The sequence below is a fragment of the Maylandia zebra genome, linkage group LG15 (assembly GCF_041146795.1).
Source record: "Maylandia zebra isolate NMK-2024a linkage group LG15, Mzebra_GT3a, whole genome shotgun sequence".
Taxonomy (NCBI): Eukaryota; Metazoa; Chordata; class Actinopteri; order Cichliformes; family Cichlidae; genus Maylandia; species Maylandia zebra.
Genome location: NC_135181.1, coordinates 35166097 through 35183754, shown reverse-complemented (window position 1 = coordinate 35183754; position 17658 = coordinate 35166097). Strand labels below are relative to the sequence as shown.

The 17658-nt window shown below is 37.9% G+C and overlaps 1 protein-coding gene across 1 annotated transcript; it reads left to right on the top strand.

Moving 5' to 3' along the window:
* Nucleotides 1–234: 234 nt before the first annotated feature.
* si:ch73-40i7.2 (FYN-binding protein 1) lies at nucleotides 235–17265 on the top strand. Its single transcript, XM_004574400.5, has 16 exons — nucleotides 235–441; nucleotides 6060–6711; nucleotides 7550–7664; nucleotides 8132–8187; nucleotides 8337–8374; nucleotides 8678–8712; nucleotides 9203–9302; nucleotides 9419–9581; nucleotides 11476–11623; nucleotides 11747–11763; nucleotides 12118–12178; nucleotides 12387–12429; nucleotides 12566–12728; nucleotides 14403–14436; nucleotides 16297–16334; nucleotides 16446–17265. The coding sequence occupies exons 1-16, from the start codon at nucleotides 439–441 to the stop codon at nucleotides 16469–16471; spliced, it is 1692 nt and encodes a 563-aa protein (XP_004574457.3). The 5' UTR covers nucleotides 235–438; the 3' UTR covers nucleotides 16472–17265.
* Nucleotides 17266–17658: the final 393 nt, after the last annotated feature.

Here is a 17658-nt window from a genome sequence, read left to right as displayed (position 1 = left end):
TGTATTTTTCAACATCTCCTCGTCTTATCTAAATAAGGTTATTTTATTCTTTCCTGCCCTAATTAATTTGCTTTTCTTCACTTCATGCGCTCGCACATAATCAAACACAAAGAGTAGATCAACAAAAGCACACAGTGAGATTAATGCCACACTTAGTAAGGCCCGGTTGGATGTTGTTGTGCACATTATGATAAGGCTGACCTTTCAGGGCGAAATGAAACAAAGTGGTGCGCCTATTATTTTCTGCTCTTATTCTTATGTTGTGTCACTATCAGTCACCCTCTTGCCCACACTGAATTGCAGAGCATTTCCTCATTCGCAGTAAGCTCAGTGTGGTTGTGCGTGCAGCAGCACACACAGCTACATCGGCCTGGATACTGGTGTTACTACTAGACATGGAACGTTTTGACCACTAATAAACTATCACTGAAGGAAAAGATGGTAAGGCATTCTTATTTATTCTTTTTTTGAATGTACTAATGATGGACTAATTAGGAAGTCCTCCACTGAAGCTTACACAATCCTCTTCAGGCGCTGTGTGTTTAACTCTGACCATTTCCTCCTGACCACCAAGAGGTTTATGAATAACTAGACTTTTGTAGAAGGAACCTCAGCAGGTATTATTGTAACACTACAGGTCTAACCTCAGTTTCTATGTATCCTCCACTTAGAACAAATGTACTTTTATAACTGAACCATCTTTAAAACGTTCAAGTTTTGTAACACAATATCCACAAAACATGACAAGTACAGTTTGGCACAGTTTTTCTAAACAGCGTTTATTGGATCAGTTTCACAGGGGAAAAAAGGGGAAGTTGAAGAGAGGAAAAAAAGAAATGTTCATGGTCAAGCGGATGAAAGCAAGTTTTATTACAAGGCTGTTGCTGGTTAATGATTCACACTAAACTTTATGGCTACCTATTTTCTAATGTATCCGAATGTTAAGCACCCTAAGGCTTTTTGTTAGACAAAAAAAAAAGAGTCATAGTCATAGGTTATGAACTCTTTTAGGAAAGGATTTTATTCTTCCATCACTTTTCTTGTTTCTTTTTTACTCATCAGCAGGGAGTATTAACCCTGGCCACTCTGATTTTACACATTAGTATAATTCTCGGGCTTCATGGGTGACTGAAAAGCTGAACTGGGGATAAAATAAATCAAGACATTTTACTTGTGAATGGTGTGGCCTTTAAACTGGACGTCATTGCAGACAATTGGTAATTATTTAAAAAAAAAACAAAAAAAAAACTTGGTTTTACCCTGACCATAAGAATGAAATTTGCAGTAGCATATGTATTTTTAACTGTCTTGTTTGTTACAGTAGAGTTACAGTAGTACTGTTTTCTCATTAGGACCTGAGTGCAGCACACCTGCACAAGCAGTCTGTGGTTTTTAAAATAATCTAGTTAACTGTGTCAGCCTGTGTTTGCTCTGCAGCAGGCGCACGCTGACTGAAAGTGTGCGAGCATGTGAGTGTTTCTTTTTTTTTTTTTTGTGGTTTGGAGGGAAAGTTTTTTGTCTGCTTCCTTTGTTCCCTGTAACAAAGGCGATGCTGCCGCCCCGAACTGCGAACGGAGCTTGCAGCTTATTGGTGCAGGAGTGACAGCAGCATGCGTTTCTATGGTAACCGGGTGCAGGATGCTAGCTGAGGTATGGAGGTGTGTGGTTGCGAGCACTTCCTGCTCTTCAGCTACTTTTTGACTTTGCACAGCTCACAGCCTGAACGAGTGACACTGAGTGATGGTGTGATTCGTTTATTGTTTTTATTTTGTCAACAGCTGAGATATTCATTCCTCATGTTTCACAGCTTCCGTTTCGATTGTATCTCCCTTACGGTTCTTTTGATGCTGTGAGCATTTTGAAAGGCCGGGTTACTGGGAAATAAGATTTAAATCTCAATGTGACTTTTCACCTGAATAAATAAAGGATGATAATAATAATAATGATCTCTAAAATGTTTCTCTCTCTATTTCCGCTTCTACCATCCAGCACTACGCAACCTCTCTTGATTTACTTCATAAGGATTCATTTAAAAACCCCAATGTCTACAAAATATTTTAAATATAAGCTTCACAGAGATGCTAATTATTATCCATTGTTTCATCCATATGAAACATTTTTTAAGAATAACATGACTAAACGTAAAATGCATAAAATGCATAAAAATCTTGAGGTTATAGGGGAAAAATAATATATTTATTTTAATTTTCTCATCTGTTTACTTGGAAATATTAATTAAATAATTAATATTAGTTTGCAGTTCTGTCCATTTTCATTTTCAGCCATTTGGAAATATTCAAATGCAGTGGATGTCTAGTTAAAACTGCCAGTATGATAGCAACCAGCTAGCAGCAGTGCGTTGTGGTTCACAGAGCGATCAGACGGGAAATGACCTCTGAAAAGCTGATTAAGCGTTGGGAGATCCGTGCTCAGTCACCAGCAAAGCAAAGCAAAACACCCTGTCATGCACAGATGAAGCGCATGCCAGTAACTTCTAGAAACTCGTGCACCAGGGTCACAGGTGCAAACCTCTCTGTCATCAAGGTGCTTTCCTGCAAGTCATATGATTGTTTTTGTGAGCTCTGGAAAACGTGCCAGTACCTTCCTCCTCTGTCCCTTGGCTTAAGCCTTTTTGCACCCCTACTTGGCTCATAAACATCTTACACAAAAGGTGAGCAACAACATGTCACATGTTGAAGACTGTCTGCCTTGGTGTGAGTGTTCTGTTCACGTAGAAAGAGACAACAGTAAGTACAACGTATTTATGTAGTATCCCAAAGTGCTTTACAGAGGTATCAATAAAAACGAACTTGTGCAAGGTTAACATGAACACACATGTAATGAATGTTTCAATGGCTCTTCAATGGCATGTGTGGCATAATGGTGCAAAGCATAAAAAAGCGGCTCCACCTTAAACAGTTCTGTAAAAAACGAGTAAATAAATAAATAACTTATTGGACAGTTGTAACCAAGATGAACTTGTACCAGAATGATGAGGAAAAGTATGAAGAAAGGGAGAAACAGATCATGATCCAAAGCATTATGTGTCAAACAGAACCATACTCTCTGCTCAGCTTAAGCCAAATGCTGCAGAAGCAATCAGAAAGCACCTCACTGTGAAAATAGATAATGACCCAAACCAAGCAACAAGAGTTTCTTGAGGCCAATTAAAGAATATTCTTCAATGGCCAAGTAAGTCACATGATCTCCACCGAATAGTGCATGCTTTTCTATTATTGAATACAAAACTGAAAGCAGAGAGACCCTCAAACAAGCAGCAGCTAAAGGCAGGTGCAGTAAAGGACTAGTAGAGCAACTCAATGGAAAAAACAGCATTTGGTGAGTTGTTCTTTCATGCAAGCATTCAAAGGAGTATTTTTTATATATATGTTTAAATTGATGTTAGTTCACTAAAATGTGAAGGCTGTGCATAAAAGTGACTGTCAGTCTCAAACAGCTCATGCTAAATTTGTGATCAGTCATCAGTTCAGTGACATCTTTGTTCTTTGATTTATAATCCACTGCAGTGATGTACAGAAGCTACAACTACAATAAAATGTGTCTTCGTCCCAAATGTCACGGAGAGCGCCGTCCTCCTAGTTCTCAGTCTGGTCCCTTCCTCACTCGCCATGCTGACTTTTAAAATACAAAGACAAAATGAAAGCCTCGGCTAACAGCTTCAAGATGGGGCATTAATCAGTGAGTGATGTTGCAGTGATCAGGCTATGAGTAATGTACTTTTTAATTTTTCTTTTCTTATTGTTGTCAGAGCGATTAACAACATTAGTTTAACGAATAGTTTACACAGCACACGTTTAACTTGCATAAGTTCCCTCAGATCTGCAGATCTTGAGGTACAGTTTCCAAGAAGAAGTAAGCAGCTCCCTTCGTGACTACCTTTTTCAGTGCAGGTGTCACGCATGACATCACATTCCGTGTTTGTAACACTAAATGTCTGATTAATGCTTGATAGTACATCAGTGAGATCTACTCACACTCACAAGATCTACTAAAAATGATTGAAAAACAACTTTGGAGAAAGATATTCTGATGTTTACGGGGTTTTTTCTCACTCAGTGGAAGCCCTCACTGGAGTCAGCAGTGTCTTGATATGTCTTGGCTTTACTTTTAGGGAGCAGTGAGGTCATCCACCTTTATAAATAGTCTACTGCCAGCTTGCTAGAGAACATGTGAAATACTCTAAACTGAACTGAATAAAGTGATGCAGCAGAGTAATTTACGATTTCCAACTCATTCCTTTTAAAAATGGACATTCACCAGCACACATAAATAAACGTTTACATTGATACATATATTTGTACATATATTTATTATTATTATTTTCAGATGTAGCCATTCTTGTATTTTGCTTGTTTACATTATTGTATTTTGCACAACTCTGTTGCTTGTGAAGCTCGCACACAAGAATTTCACTCACATGTGCTGTACCAATGTACCTGCACATGTGATGTGACAATAAAAGTGATTTGATTTGATTTGATTTGATCCCCAGCAAGTTATATGAGGTCATGTGGCCCGCTGCATGTGGAGCAGACGAGGCTGAGAACTAAAGCTTTTGGAGTAACGGTGGACTCGCTCCCATTGAACTCCCACTAAAAACTTTGTTGTTGTGAAGCACTTTGCAATATTTATCTTCAGTCATCTTAAGTCATAATTTCATTTGTACTTACTTACTTAGAATAGCTGCAAGATGTGCAGTTTAGGTCTCAATACATCACCATTAAAATGACTTTAACCAGTAATGTGTTTGAGGAAGTGTTGATCCAAACAAATCTGCTCGGATTATGCTGCCATGATTGTCATAATAGGTTATTTTGCAGCATTGCAGGGAAACAAACAGATTACAAATATGGACAAAACAAAGCGCTGGTATCAGACTTGGTTTTGGCACTGATAACTTTATTTTAAAATGCACAATTGCAAATTGGTCCACAGTTTTGATGTGAACCAGTCCTATCCTATCTTCAGTCATCCGCAAAACCGCAACAACATTTTTCCAAAGTTTAAGCTTTGGAAAAATGGATTTCAAAAAACAAAAAGTCCTGATCAAAGACAACAGACCGAACGAGGTCTCAGCAGGATTTATACGTGATGAACGACATTTTAAAACGACCTCTAGTTCATGCAGGGAAGCAAGAATATGGGTGATGTGGCGTTTGGCTGCTGCATCTAAACCAACCAGAGGACTTAGAAACACGCATGAACAATGAGTTCAAATAATCGAGATGGGAAAAAATAAAAGTTCCAACTTGTTAAATGACAGCAGAGGTTTGATTTGTGCTTCTTAGATGAAATAAATGAGACTGGGTGAGCTCGGAGATCACGTTCAAAATTTAAATTCTTGTCAAAGATTTCAAGGAGGTGATTTGAGGTCGCCGGAGAAGCTAAACACAGCCAAACACAACAAGGTCAGCTGTGATGGTAAAACTGAGGATTATTAATGGTGAAGCACTGAGGCACTACTGTTTATCTTCAATATAGCTGAAGTACGAATTAATGAGCCTGTTAAGATGACCCAAGGGTAAGAAGTAAAACAGCTGGTCCCAGGGTTGAGCCCTCAGTGCATAACATTGTGTTTTATTAGAAGATGCTTTCATTTAGCATATTTCTCAAGAGTGACAAGATTTTTGTTTTCCCCCTGTGTTTACTTTCACCAAAAATCTCGGCAAACAGGACTTTAGCTCACATGCTTTTTAAAAATGCATTTGTGCTGATCTACTTTTTTTTTATTATTATTATTATTCTTGACTAACATCTAATAATAATTACTTCTCACATCATTTGGTTTTTTGGTGTTCAGAGTTCACCAAGAAGTTTCAAGTGCTGCAAAGAGAGCTATCAGTTCTGTGAACATCAAAACAAACCAGGAAACAGTGTTGTTGCACGCTGCATTCTCACTTTGTAAAGATAGCGTAGGGGTTTGATGTGTGTGTGTTTGTGTGCGTGGGGGGCATGCCTTGCTCTGTGCTGCGCTGCTAACTTCCTGCTTTACAAGCAGAGCTGCTGCAGTTGAGATTCTGCTCTTGTGTTGTTTTCAGGGGGACAGCGTTGATGTCAAGGCTCTGAGAGCCAAGTTCAACAGCAAATCCAGCACCTCGGATACCAGCAGCCGGGACAGCGGCTCGCCGAAATCTCCTCGACCTGGGTTTGGGAGAGCCATTCTTCCAGTGGCAGAGAGCGAGCTGACACAGAGACTTTCACCCACGATTCCTCCTCATCTGGCTGGCCCAGGCCCGGTGAGACTCCCGAGAATTGAGCCGATGGCGGCTTCGATCCCTCCCAGACCGGGTTCGTTCCCTCGACCGCCTGCCTATGCTGGACTCAGAACCCCCATTCAGCCAACAGATGCTACCAAAGTCAAGCAGACGGGGGAGATGCTACAGAACATGATGCTGAGGCATCAGAAGTCCCCGGTCCCCCCGGTCCCCCAGGTACCCCAGGTACCCCAGGTACCCCGACTAGGAGCTGGAAGCTCAGCTCCTGTTCCACCTCCCACCTCTACCCCTCTTCCACTCAGACAGCAGCCTCGACAGAGGAGCGCGGGGGAAGTGACCCCACTGAGGAGGCCTCTGCCCCCTGAAGGACCGATGCCCGTGAAACCTAAAAGACCTCCGACTGTCAACTTGGAGCCGTTTCGGAGGAACAGGAGAGGGCTTCCTCCTGCTCTTCCTGCCCCGAGGACGAGTGATGGTAAGTCTGTCTGGTTCAGGTGTTCAAGTCCCTTAATAAGGTGCGCCATCATATTAAGTTAACACAGTAAGTGAGACCATCTTGACTTGTTTGTGTCTGCTGTACTGTGACTGTGGCTGGTGTATAGTTTATGGTAAAATGGTAAATGGCCTGCATTTGTATAGCGCTATACACTACATTCAGTCATTCACCCATTCACACACACATTCACACACTGGTGATGGCAAGCTACATTGTAGCCACAGCTGCCCTGGGGCGCTCCTAACTGAACTCCCAAAAATACAAATAATAAAATGAATGATGACTAACTTCCTTTGAGCTGCTCAGTTAAGTGGACCTGATGTTCTTCACGCTGTCATGTCCTGTCACGGAGATGGACAGAAACATAACCGTGTCTTTAATTTTCTTGCTACAATGGCTGAAAATGTCAGAATTGTCCAAATCAAATCTAAAAGGGACAACAGCAATCTGCGGTGAGGTTCAGCTCCGAACGTAAATCAAGCATTAAGTCTGATTTATTGGAAAATAAATCAGACTCTTAAAAGGAGGAGAGACTTTTAAAAAGAATCTGTTTTCAAATCTTGTAATGAGACAGATTCTGACACTGACAGTCCTCAGTGTGCTTTGTCAGTGACAAAAATGTGCTAAAAACTTGATTTGTTCAACCACTTTAAAGGAAAAAGCAGAACACTCAAACAGAGCACCAAACATCGTGTGTGTAAAGCAGTAATTTCTGCTGTTTGTGTGATTGCTTTTTGTGGGATTACACTTCTTTCATCCATTTCATTTTGTCGTAACGTCATTGTGCAAAGATTTTTTTCTCTGCTACTCTTTGTAGGCTCAGGAAGCAGAAGGATGTCTTTACCTGTAGCACCACCGGCAGTGGTCAGTCCTCCAAAACCTCCACAACGCTCTGACAAACCCAACAGACTGCAGCGGCAGATTGCCTCTGCGTAAGTATTTGGGTTAACACAACGATGATGTGAAGCCCTGTTATGTCTGGTTTTGAGCCTCTTATGTAAGAGGCCCAGTGCTGCTGAACTGATGCAAAGGAAACTGTGTGAAACTCTTAGTGTTTTAAACCAAGTATTATAGGACACCTTAGTTTCAGCTTTCAAATGACTTCATTTACATCTAGTGCGGGCAAGAGATGCTGAAGAATTACGAAGCAGAGGGTTTACTGCTGCTGCAGTCGTGACCCGAGATTAGAAAATATGTGCGAGGATTCGCCTGTTGCACAGCAACACTGTTTCTCAAAATGCATTTTGAACACACCTAAGTATACTTTCAAATAAAAACCTTATTGACCGGATGATGGTTTTAACAGTCAAATTAAGCTTTTTCCTACTGAGTCAATACAGATGTAACAAAGCACTTGCTGACCAGTAATCAGAGAAACCTGTCTGATTGTCGATTTCAGGGACCTGGACGAAGACGAACAGGATCCCTATGACGATATCGACATTGACAAAAATGGTGAAGACTTGTTTTGTTCTTGAAGCTTCTCTGACACATTGTCTGAGCTATAGTCACTGCTTGGTATTTTTAACATTGTGTTTTCTATTAGAGGACATGCCCTGTTTTCACATATCGGTTTATAATTTATATTTTGCGTTACTTTACAGAGAACTGCAGCGAACACAGTTCACAGTGTGTTGATGGGGTGAGTAAAGAAAAGCAAAAACGAAAAATTTACCACCGTGGAAGTCTCGCTTTGCAAGAACATAGTGCACATTTCCCTGAATCTGTTAATAGACTAGGTTTAAAACCAACATTGCACTCTTAGAAAATAATAAGGCACAAAAAATAAACAGCTCTGATCATTTTTTGATTTAAGCTTTGAAAATCTACAAAAAGGCACTCTTTTATCAGAAGTAATCAGAAGTGCCGCTTTTATCTAATAATCCCGTACAAGATGACTTGTCTTTGCTCTTTACGGGTACAAATAAAAGCTTTTCTCTTGCAGGATGATGACGACGAGGTGTATGAGATGATTGATGAGTAAGTATGAATGTTCTGTCTTCCCCATTAAACCACTGAGTCTCTATTTAATAGAAATGTGGCTGCAGCTGCATGAACAGAAAGCAGTCTACAGTTTCTATTGTTTCTGTTGCTGCTTCTGTTATTTTTGCAACTCATAAGTGATCTGTGGTGCAGTATTTAAGTTACAGTGCAACAAATGGTACCTTGGTACGATATCTACATCTTTATTTATCGTTTACTATAAAGAGTAAGTCACACTCATTTCCTGTGATTCAACATACAGAATTTCCTGTTAAAGCAAAAACATTGTGACAGAATTCAGGCAACGTCTGTCGAAATGTGGGAAGACTGGAGAACTTGAAAAACTTTTTGTGTAAAACGCTTATGTGTGAAACATTTATCTGCCCAGAAAACGAAAAATAAAGGCACCTAACTCAAAATCTGTAATGGGGGAATTCTTTTAAAAGGTGGCCGGTCTTCGTTTGTTTATTTGATTCTTCTCTTATAGGGAGCAAGAGAAAGCCACCATGAAAGAAGTTAAGAAGAAACAGGAGAAGGACATGAAAGAGATTCAGAAAAAAATGAGTGAGCTCAAGAAGAAATTTCAGGTAAAGACACGGAGAGAGAAAAGATGACTTTTAAGTTAGCCTGAATGGTTAATGGTTAAGTTATCCTGCTCCGCCTCATCCCTTTGGTGTAAACATTATATCTTTCCCCCGTGCAGTTACAAGGAGAGATAGAGGTTATTCACACCGCCAAAGTCCGGTACGACTGGAATGGGGAAGGGAAACTGGACCTGAGCGTGCACCAGGGGGACAGCGTGGAGATCCTCCGTGTGACGGGTAACCCGGGAGGCAGATGGTTGGCACGCACTATGAATGGAAACTGTAAGTTTACATTTCAGTCAATCACATAAAGAAAGCCTTTGAATAAATTGACTTGTACCAAAATATCAAAAGAAAAAAGAAAGCAAACAAAGTAGAGACTTCTGCATCAAAGTTTTCCATCTGAAACACTGGTTATTGTCGTCGGTGGTGATATTATCGTAGCTGTGGTTCAGGAGATGAAGCAGGGCGTCTACCAATCGGAAGTCTTGATGGTTTGATCTCCGGCTCCTCCAGTCTGCATATCAAAGTATCCTGGTGCAGAGTGTGTGTGTGAGAATTAGGCAATAATTAGGCTTAGAGTGAAGGACTGTATGAAGGTGTGTGTGACTGGGTAAGTGAGTTGCTTGGTGAGGACCTCTTGGCGTCGTATTTTAGCACAAGGTCCCTCTTTCATGTCAGATTTATTCAGTTTCTTCCTACTGATTTTATTTTTTTTCATTTGTTCATCAAAAAAGCAAAGTAATGCCAGTAACTGACAAATGAAAACTCAAATAATGCAGCTTTCGCACTTTTTCCCCCGAAAGTCGTTAATTACGGTACTTCCTTCTGTAAGATATTTTTTCTGTTCCTTACTTCCTCAAAGGGCTCTGGCAACAACTTTTCACTTTATTTATTTATTTTACTATGTCCTCAAAAATATAAAGTATCTGCAACTGAGCATTTGAGACCATAATGTCTAAAGTATCACAAAGTTACAATGTAAACAAAATGCAGTTAGTGTGACAGAACTTTAGCACATTATGGTGTAAGCGTGCTTATGTAGCAGGAGAGTGATGCTGTTGCTCCCTCTGCACGGATTCATTTAACAATAGTTGAACTCTCATATGGAACTGAGAAACAACTGCTTCCTGTGTTAATGTTAGAAATGCAGACTCTGGATATAAATATACATTCACTGCTCACTTTGTTAGCTACCCCTTTGGATGTGCCTGTGATCTTAGAATATCTTTAATTCTTTGTGAAATTGAGTAGAAATTCAACACGACTCCTTGGAGATTTTGGTGCAGCTGATCCAGATTTGTAGCTGTGCATCTGTAATGTCTCCCATTCAATCACATCCCAAAGGTGCTCTACTGGATTGACATCTACTGACTGTGGAGTCTATCTGAATACAATGAACTAATTGTCATATATTTGAGCTTTGTGACTTGTTCCTGCTGGAAGCACCAAAGAATACTCAGTTGGTACTCAAGATCCCAAACTGTGCCCCCACCATGAAGAGAAGCCTGAGCCATTGATACAATCGATCCATGCTTTCAAGGTGTTTATCCCAAATTCTGATTCTACTACCATAACGTGGCGGCAGAGATCAGGACTCATCATCAGACTAGACTTTTATCCAATCTTCTGTTGTTCAGTTTTGGTGAGCTCGTGTTAATTGTGGCCACAGTTTCCTGTTCTTAGCTGACAGGATTGCCAACCAGTGTGGTCTTCTGCTACTGTACCCCATGTGCTTCAAGGTTTAACATGTTGTGTTGAAAGATGCTCTTCTGCATCCTCTGATTGTCATAAGTGGTTATTTCCATGACTGTTGTGTTTTTATCAGCTCAAAGCAGTCTGGCTATTCCCCTCTGACCTCAATAAGGCATTCTCACCCAGAGGACTGCCATTCACTGGATATTTTCTCTTTTTTGGACCACTATCTGGGAAAATCCTGGCACCAACAACCATGCCATGTTCAAAGACACTTGATTCATCTTTCTTCTAGGATTCTGTGCTGTGGCTATTTAGCATAAATCTAGTTTTATTAAGTAATAAAATAAGTAATAATCATCTAATATACAGATCAGATTCTGGGTATTAGATGATTATGTGTGGCTAATACGTATCGTATAATCATGAAATGTCACAATCAAGCCACAGTGCTTCATTTTGTTGTTGCACTTCTCTGCAGATGGATACATCAACAACTCGTGTGTGGATATTGACTATGAAGCAGTGAAGATCAAACACGGGTACAAAAAATCAAACTCACAAGCGTTACCTCCACCACCCCCGGACCCACCACAGATCTTTAATATGGACTCCGACAACAGAGACAGGTGCAGGATAAGAGATTGCTAATTCTGCTGCAGCTTCACATCTGTTCAGTTGAATTTCATTTTCAGTTTTACTCACGTCTCTTCCAACTAAACCCTTGTTTGTATGTTTCCTCTAACTTGCAGCCTGATTCAAGATGAGGGTAAGTGACTGCAGACCACAGTGAAGTGCAAATAACAATCTATGCCAAGTTAAGATGATATAAAAATACAAAAGGATTTTTCTCTTGTATTTTTCTCTAGTGGAAAAATGTATAGGGATATATTTGGTGCCTAATTTGTCTTTTCTAGAACATTTCTATGAGCTACTTGGCAATCTTGCAGTATGCAAGTGATAGCTATGTACTTTTAAAATTTTTTAGTTTTAATGACAAATATTTGAAACAGTTTCTTTCATCAGATAATATTTATTATTATTTCTTATTATGTAGCATTTATTATTTACTATTATTTATTCCTTTTAGCATCTGTTTTATGGACTTTTTTTTGGTTCTCAGATGACTATGATGATGTCCAACCACTACCTGAAGATTTCCCACCTCCGCCACCTGAAATCAGGTATCAGTTAACCCCCAATTAATTTGAAGAAGGCTGAGATATTGATGACTAAGTATTAGTGAATTTTCATCATAAAAATAACTTTTACGTGTGCAGATCTAGTCACTGGTGACATCAGATGGTGTTAAAGAAAAACTAAATTTAACAATGAGAAAATTGATAATGAATTCATTTGTGATTAACTGTTATACCATATTATATTTTTCAGCATAGACCCCAAAGTGGAGAAGGATTTGAAAAAAAAATTTAAGGTAAACCTTTTTAAAAACTTTGCAGAGTGCCATCTGCATTGCAATCAATTCAGATTTTTGTTTGTTTTTTACTCATGCAATGGGAATCGCCCTTTTCATTATTTTTTTTAATTCGACCACTGTGACTGTTTCCCAGTATGATGGACCACTCAGGGTGCTGCACACCATGTTAGTGGATCCTAACTCCATCATAAAGAAACCAGGAGCAAAAGATCTGCCTGTAACACAGGGAGAGATTGTGGATGTCATCCAGCTCACCAACAGCAAGAAAGCTCTGTGTCGCAACAGGTTTGGGAAATGTATGTAAAACCATCAGCATCTCATTCACTTTTGTAATTGTAATTTGTAGAATTTGCAGTTCATTGGTTTAAGAAAACATGAAGTACTCTGGGATTTTGTTTGTTTGTCCTTTTTCAAATATATGATGTCATGAGCTTTTCTTACTGTTCTTTTCATATGTCGTTCATTACGGCCTCTGGAAAAAGAAATAAAATTCCTGTAAAAGATGTACGCATCTTCTAAACCTTTCGCAGAAGAGGCTTTATAATTAAAACATTTCAGCCATTTGTATGTTTATGTGTTTGAACATGGCCCAGAGGGAGTCAATGGTGACTTAAAGACAATATTAAAAACAAAGATTAGACAAGAAACTGCTGTGAAGATTATAATAATAATAATAATAATAATAATAATAAGAGCATGCTGGAAAAACAAAACAAAACAGTGCAATCATATTCCCAAAAATATTAATTAACTAAATAAAAAATTACCTCAAATGAAAGCCAAATAAAACATTATTTCTAGTAATAATAAAAGGGGATGTCACACAGTTTTAGTTTATTTCTTTATTATTTATAATTATTATAAAATGACATCTTCTCTCTCTACAGCACAGTATTTGCTGAATATGTTGATCTGCTGCTGCTTGATGAAAGATCAGGCCATTGACATTTCTTCCTATATCCTTTCTTGTTGGTTAAACCTGACCCAAATATTACCATAAAACTTAAGATATTTCAATTAAACACAAATTTGTGCCACAGAAAGATAAAGCCAAGAGAACAACAAAGTTACAAGAATTTACTCCTTTATAATCACTGATGTTCAATGAAAGTCTTTAAAACATAGTGTCACAGTCACAGCAAAGAGGGATCCAAATGCAGGATATGCAGACAAAGTATAAAAAAAATAACTGTTAATTAGACTGACGGTAGAAGTCTATGGACAAAAGAAGCAAAATTCACAGTAACACATAAAAACAGCAAACTCTTAAAGAAACACATGAAGCACACAATTATAACAACAACAACAACAAAAGAAAAGACACTGACAATGACTGTAGGGAGACTAGTGATATATATGCACTAATGAGGTAATCAGGGAGAATGGAAACACTAGAGTAACAAAACACAGCTGAAGCTAATCAAGGTAATGACAAAGAAAGAAAAATGAAATATAAGACACGGGAGACAAATGCCTACCAAAATAAAAGAGGAAGCGTTATTACACAGCGACAAGGACTTGACAACATGACACAAGAAGATTAAGATTTGACAGGATACAAGAAGATACAGTACTAGTGAGGATGAACTAACATATGCCAATACATGAATGAACTCCACAGAGAACAATCCCTCTAACCTAAGTAAAGATGTACTGGTGGACTTCACCTTGATTTTGAGGTCACGTCACTGGGATTCGAACTCGTTTGAGATTTTTAGTAGCTACACCTACGCTATATAAATTTGAAACTCCTACGTCGGCTCGGTCTCAAGCTATCACATTCACATCGCCTGCCAGCCCAGCAGGGCAACAACAATACCCATCGGCCTTTTAAGTCTTTATGGAGTAATAAAAACACAACACAGATCATTTTTGTGTAGTAATATCAGACAATAATTCAAAAAGTATTTCAATATTTCAAATGATGATAATAAATAGTGATAATTTCTGTGCTGTCTCCTGTTTCACAGATGGTTATGTGTCCAGATCTCTTCTTCTTCCAATGTAAGTGAATCCTCCTGACTTCATATGTGACTGACTATGTCAATGTACTTCCTTAAAGTGTAAAGAAGTAATAAATCACACTAAATGTGTGTTTTTTGAAGATTGTCAAAGATAAAAGCTTAGTGTATGAAATGTATAATATAAGGGTCATTGATGTGCACATCTGTGTGTCCGAGTGCATGATACTGTTTAAAAAGATCTGTTGAAACTAATTTAATCCGATCATTGCATCTAGGAATTTATTATATAAATTCCCATCTTTGAAATTAAAACTAACACTAATGTAGTAGACAGTGTTAGAGGTTTAAATAACATTAATTTAATTGCATTTTTTTTTTTTGCACTTTTTTCGTGCCTCCTGAGTTTTGCAAATATTTTCATTTTATACAGGCTGTTACTTGAACACCTGTATTGAAGGACAAAAGAATTTGAAATTTTATAACTAAACATATTCCTAGTTTTACATTGGTTGCCCCCCGACCTGGCAAGTATATTTGCATGTATACTAGATGTGTGAGGACACACGCTGTCTGTGTGCATGCGAAGCAATGTGCAAGCTAGGACTGTGTCGTTTTTTCATTACAACATGCAGAACAGGAAGTAGAAACCTTTTAAGTGGAATTCAGGTACACACAAATGTGCATAACCACCTAAAAGTTTGATTTCTTCAACTATTTACTGATTTATATAATTATTAATGTATTGCTAAAAGTGCATTAAACTGCACCTCTCCTTTCTTTAGCTTTATATTATTCTGGGTCCTATTAATAGGTTGAGACAGATTCTTCAACATTAGGCAGTCGATCACAGTAACAAATAAGATTGATAACAGGGGAAAGAATAATATCCTCTGGAAGGGGAAACCTCACTTAAAGTGTAGAGTGCCCGTCTAGATGAGCTGATGTTTCCCTTCCCACAGCTTCAGCAGCTTCCACAATGCTTATTATCCACAGCAGATTTCAGGCATTGTCTTTTTCCCCCGATTCCGGCTCCTCTGAGCTTTCACTTTTCTTCTATTCTTCTTGTTTCTGTGTTTATGAAATAGGAGTACATATGAATGAGGATCATTTTATCACATTAAATCGTTTTGTTATCAAGCAAGAGCCAAGATGAAAAATCATAAATAACCATTAAAAAAATGTAACAAAAGTTATTACAGTTTTGTATTTTCTAATTTGTTTTTAGCTTTATTTATTTATTTATTTTTTAATTTTAACTTAAAAAAAATTTCAGTCTAGCTTCAGTTCATTTCAGGAGCCAGTTTGCTTGTTTCAGTTTAGTTTCAATTGCTTAAAATGTTTAGTTTTGCTTCAGTTTTTATTAGTTTCAGTGTTCGTTTTAATCCTTTATTTAGTGTTTCTGGAGAACAGAAGCAAGAGACAGGAAACCCAGTAAAACACAAAAATCCAATACACACAAACTGCCCATCAAATCCTCATCAGCCAAATGCTAATAATACGTTTTACAAAATGTACAAGTGCTAAAACTAAAGATACTCGCTTCATGTTTTTGTTTTATTTTAGCTTTGTCTTTTTTCTGAAAGTCTAGTTTTTGTTTTTATTTTAGTTGAATAAAATGTTTTTTTCACATGTAGTCTTTGTGAAACTGTCTTTTACAAATCTTATCTAAATATCCAAACCTTGTTTTTGTCTGGGCCTCAGAAGCATATATTATTATTGGAAATCTATTCATGTATTCATAAACTAACATTAAAACTGAAATTATCCACTCAGTTACAAAAAATATGCACGTCACAGCAATGGCTTGTATATAACCATCTTTTCTGCTTTTAACTAGTTTAGTTTAAACCTTGTTGATGAAGCTTATGGAATATCACAAGTTCCAAATATTCTTTTGCAGGGAACAAGACATTTATGATGACGTCGACTATGCAGATGGTAAGTTTCCGTTTTTATACTCTGCAATAAAATCCAGTCAGACTGAGCTTTTGTCATTTGTAATTGAAGTGCAAGTATAAAGGCGCATTTTCTTTCTCTGTTTTGTTTCAGATGTCTACGACAACGATTCTCTGTAACATGATTATTAAAGTGTATCAAACTAAACATACAAGAGAGAAAAGGAAACAAACAAACCAAACATTTTTTAGCTTTATCGAACTATAACCAAAAACTGGATGCTAGAAAATCAAGTAAAGACAGAATCTGTCTGGATACAGATGCTTTATTTGATTGCACAAACTTCAGAAATGTGTTGAAAAGTCACAGGTTTGTAGAGTTTCTGTAGATTTGTTTGTGCTAAGCTGTATAAAAGTTCAAACTTAATCCAACTGTGTAATTATTCAAACTGACAAAATCAAACGATATATCAAACTTAAATATAAATATAATAATTTATAAGGACTTGGGGTTTTTTTGTCCACAAAAGGTCACTCATAATAAGACTGTGTAAACAAACTTACTGTAAACCTTCACTCACCTGCCACTATATTACCTGCTCAACGTATCAACACGTGATGTCACAGAGCTCACTCTACTCAAATGGCCTCCACAGTCACCAGATCTCGGTCCTGTTCATGGACTCACAGACTCACAACATGGATGTACAGCCAACAAAATCTGCAGTGACACTTGAATCTCTGCCATAAAGAATTAAAAATGGTTTTAAAAACAAAATGTGGGCTGGAACCTTATATTAGTAATGTATAGCTAATAAAGTGGCTGGTGAGTGTAAGTGCACACAGATTGTCGAAGGTCAACAAACTCATCAGTGTTTGTCAAAGTGCTTGTATAGAAAATAAATACACTATTACTGTTGATGTGTGTATTTTTCACCCTCTGAGATAATTTAAATAAAATAGTTTTTATCTGATGATTGATTGTTTTGTTTTGTTTGTTCCTTAATAAAAAATAAAAACAGAGCTCAACTAGTGAAAATGTTTGATTATGTTTAGTCAAATGGGAGTTAAAGTCCTTTCCTGCTGTGGTAAAGTTTATTTTCTAGAAAGACTGAGAGGTTTGCCATCACTAAGGTGAGGACAGCTACACATTATCTGTCTGGGTAGGTTTACATCAAAGCTGAAATAACTCAGCAGTTCTATTCAATTCAATTTCATTTATACAGCTCCAAATCACAACAACAGTCTCAAGGTGCTTTATATTGTAAGGTAGACCCTACAATAATACATACAGAGAAAAACCGCAAAATCAAATGACCCTCTATAAGCAAGCACTTTGGCAACAGTGGGAAGGAAAAACTCCCTTT

What these genes read in the sequence shown, in the direction of transcription:
- si:ch73-40i7.2 (XM_004574400.5), top strand. An exon ending in TATCGACATTGACAAAAATG is followed by an intron (nt 8,188 to 8,336) that starts GTGAAGACTTGT and finishes GTTACTTTACAG; the next exon opens with AGAACTGCAGCGAACACAGT. An exon ending in GTTCACAGTGTGTTGATGGG is followed by an intron (nt 8,375 to 8,677) that starts GTGAGTAAAGAA and finishes TTTCTCTTGCAG; the next exon opens with GATGATGACGACGAGGTGTA.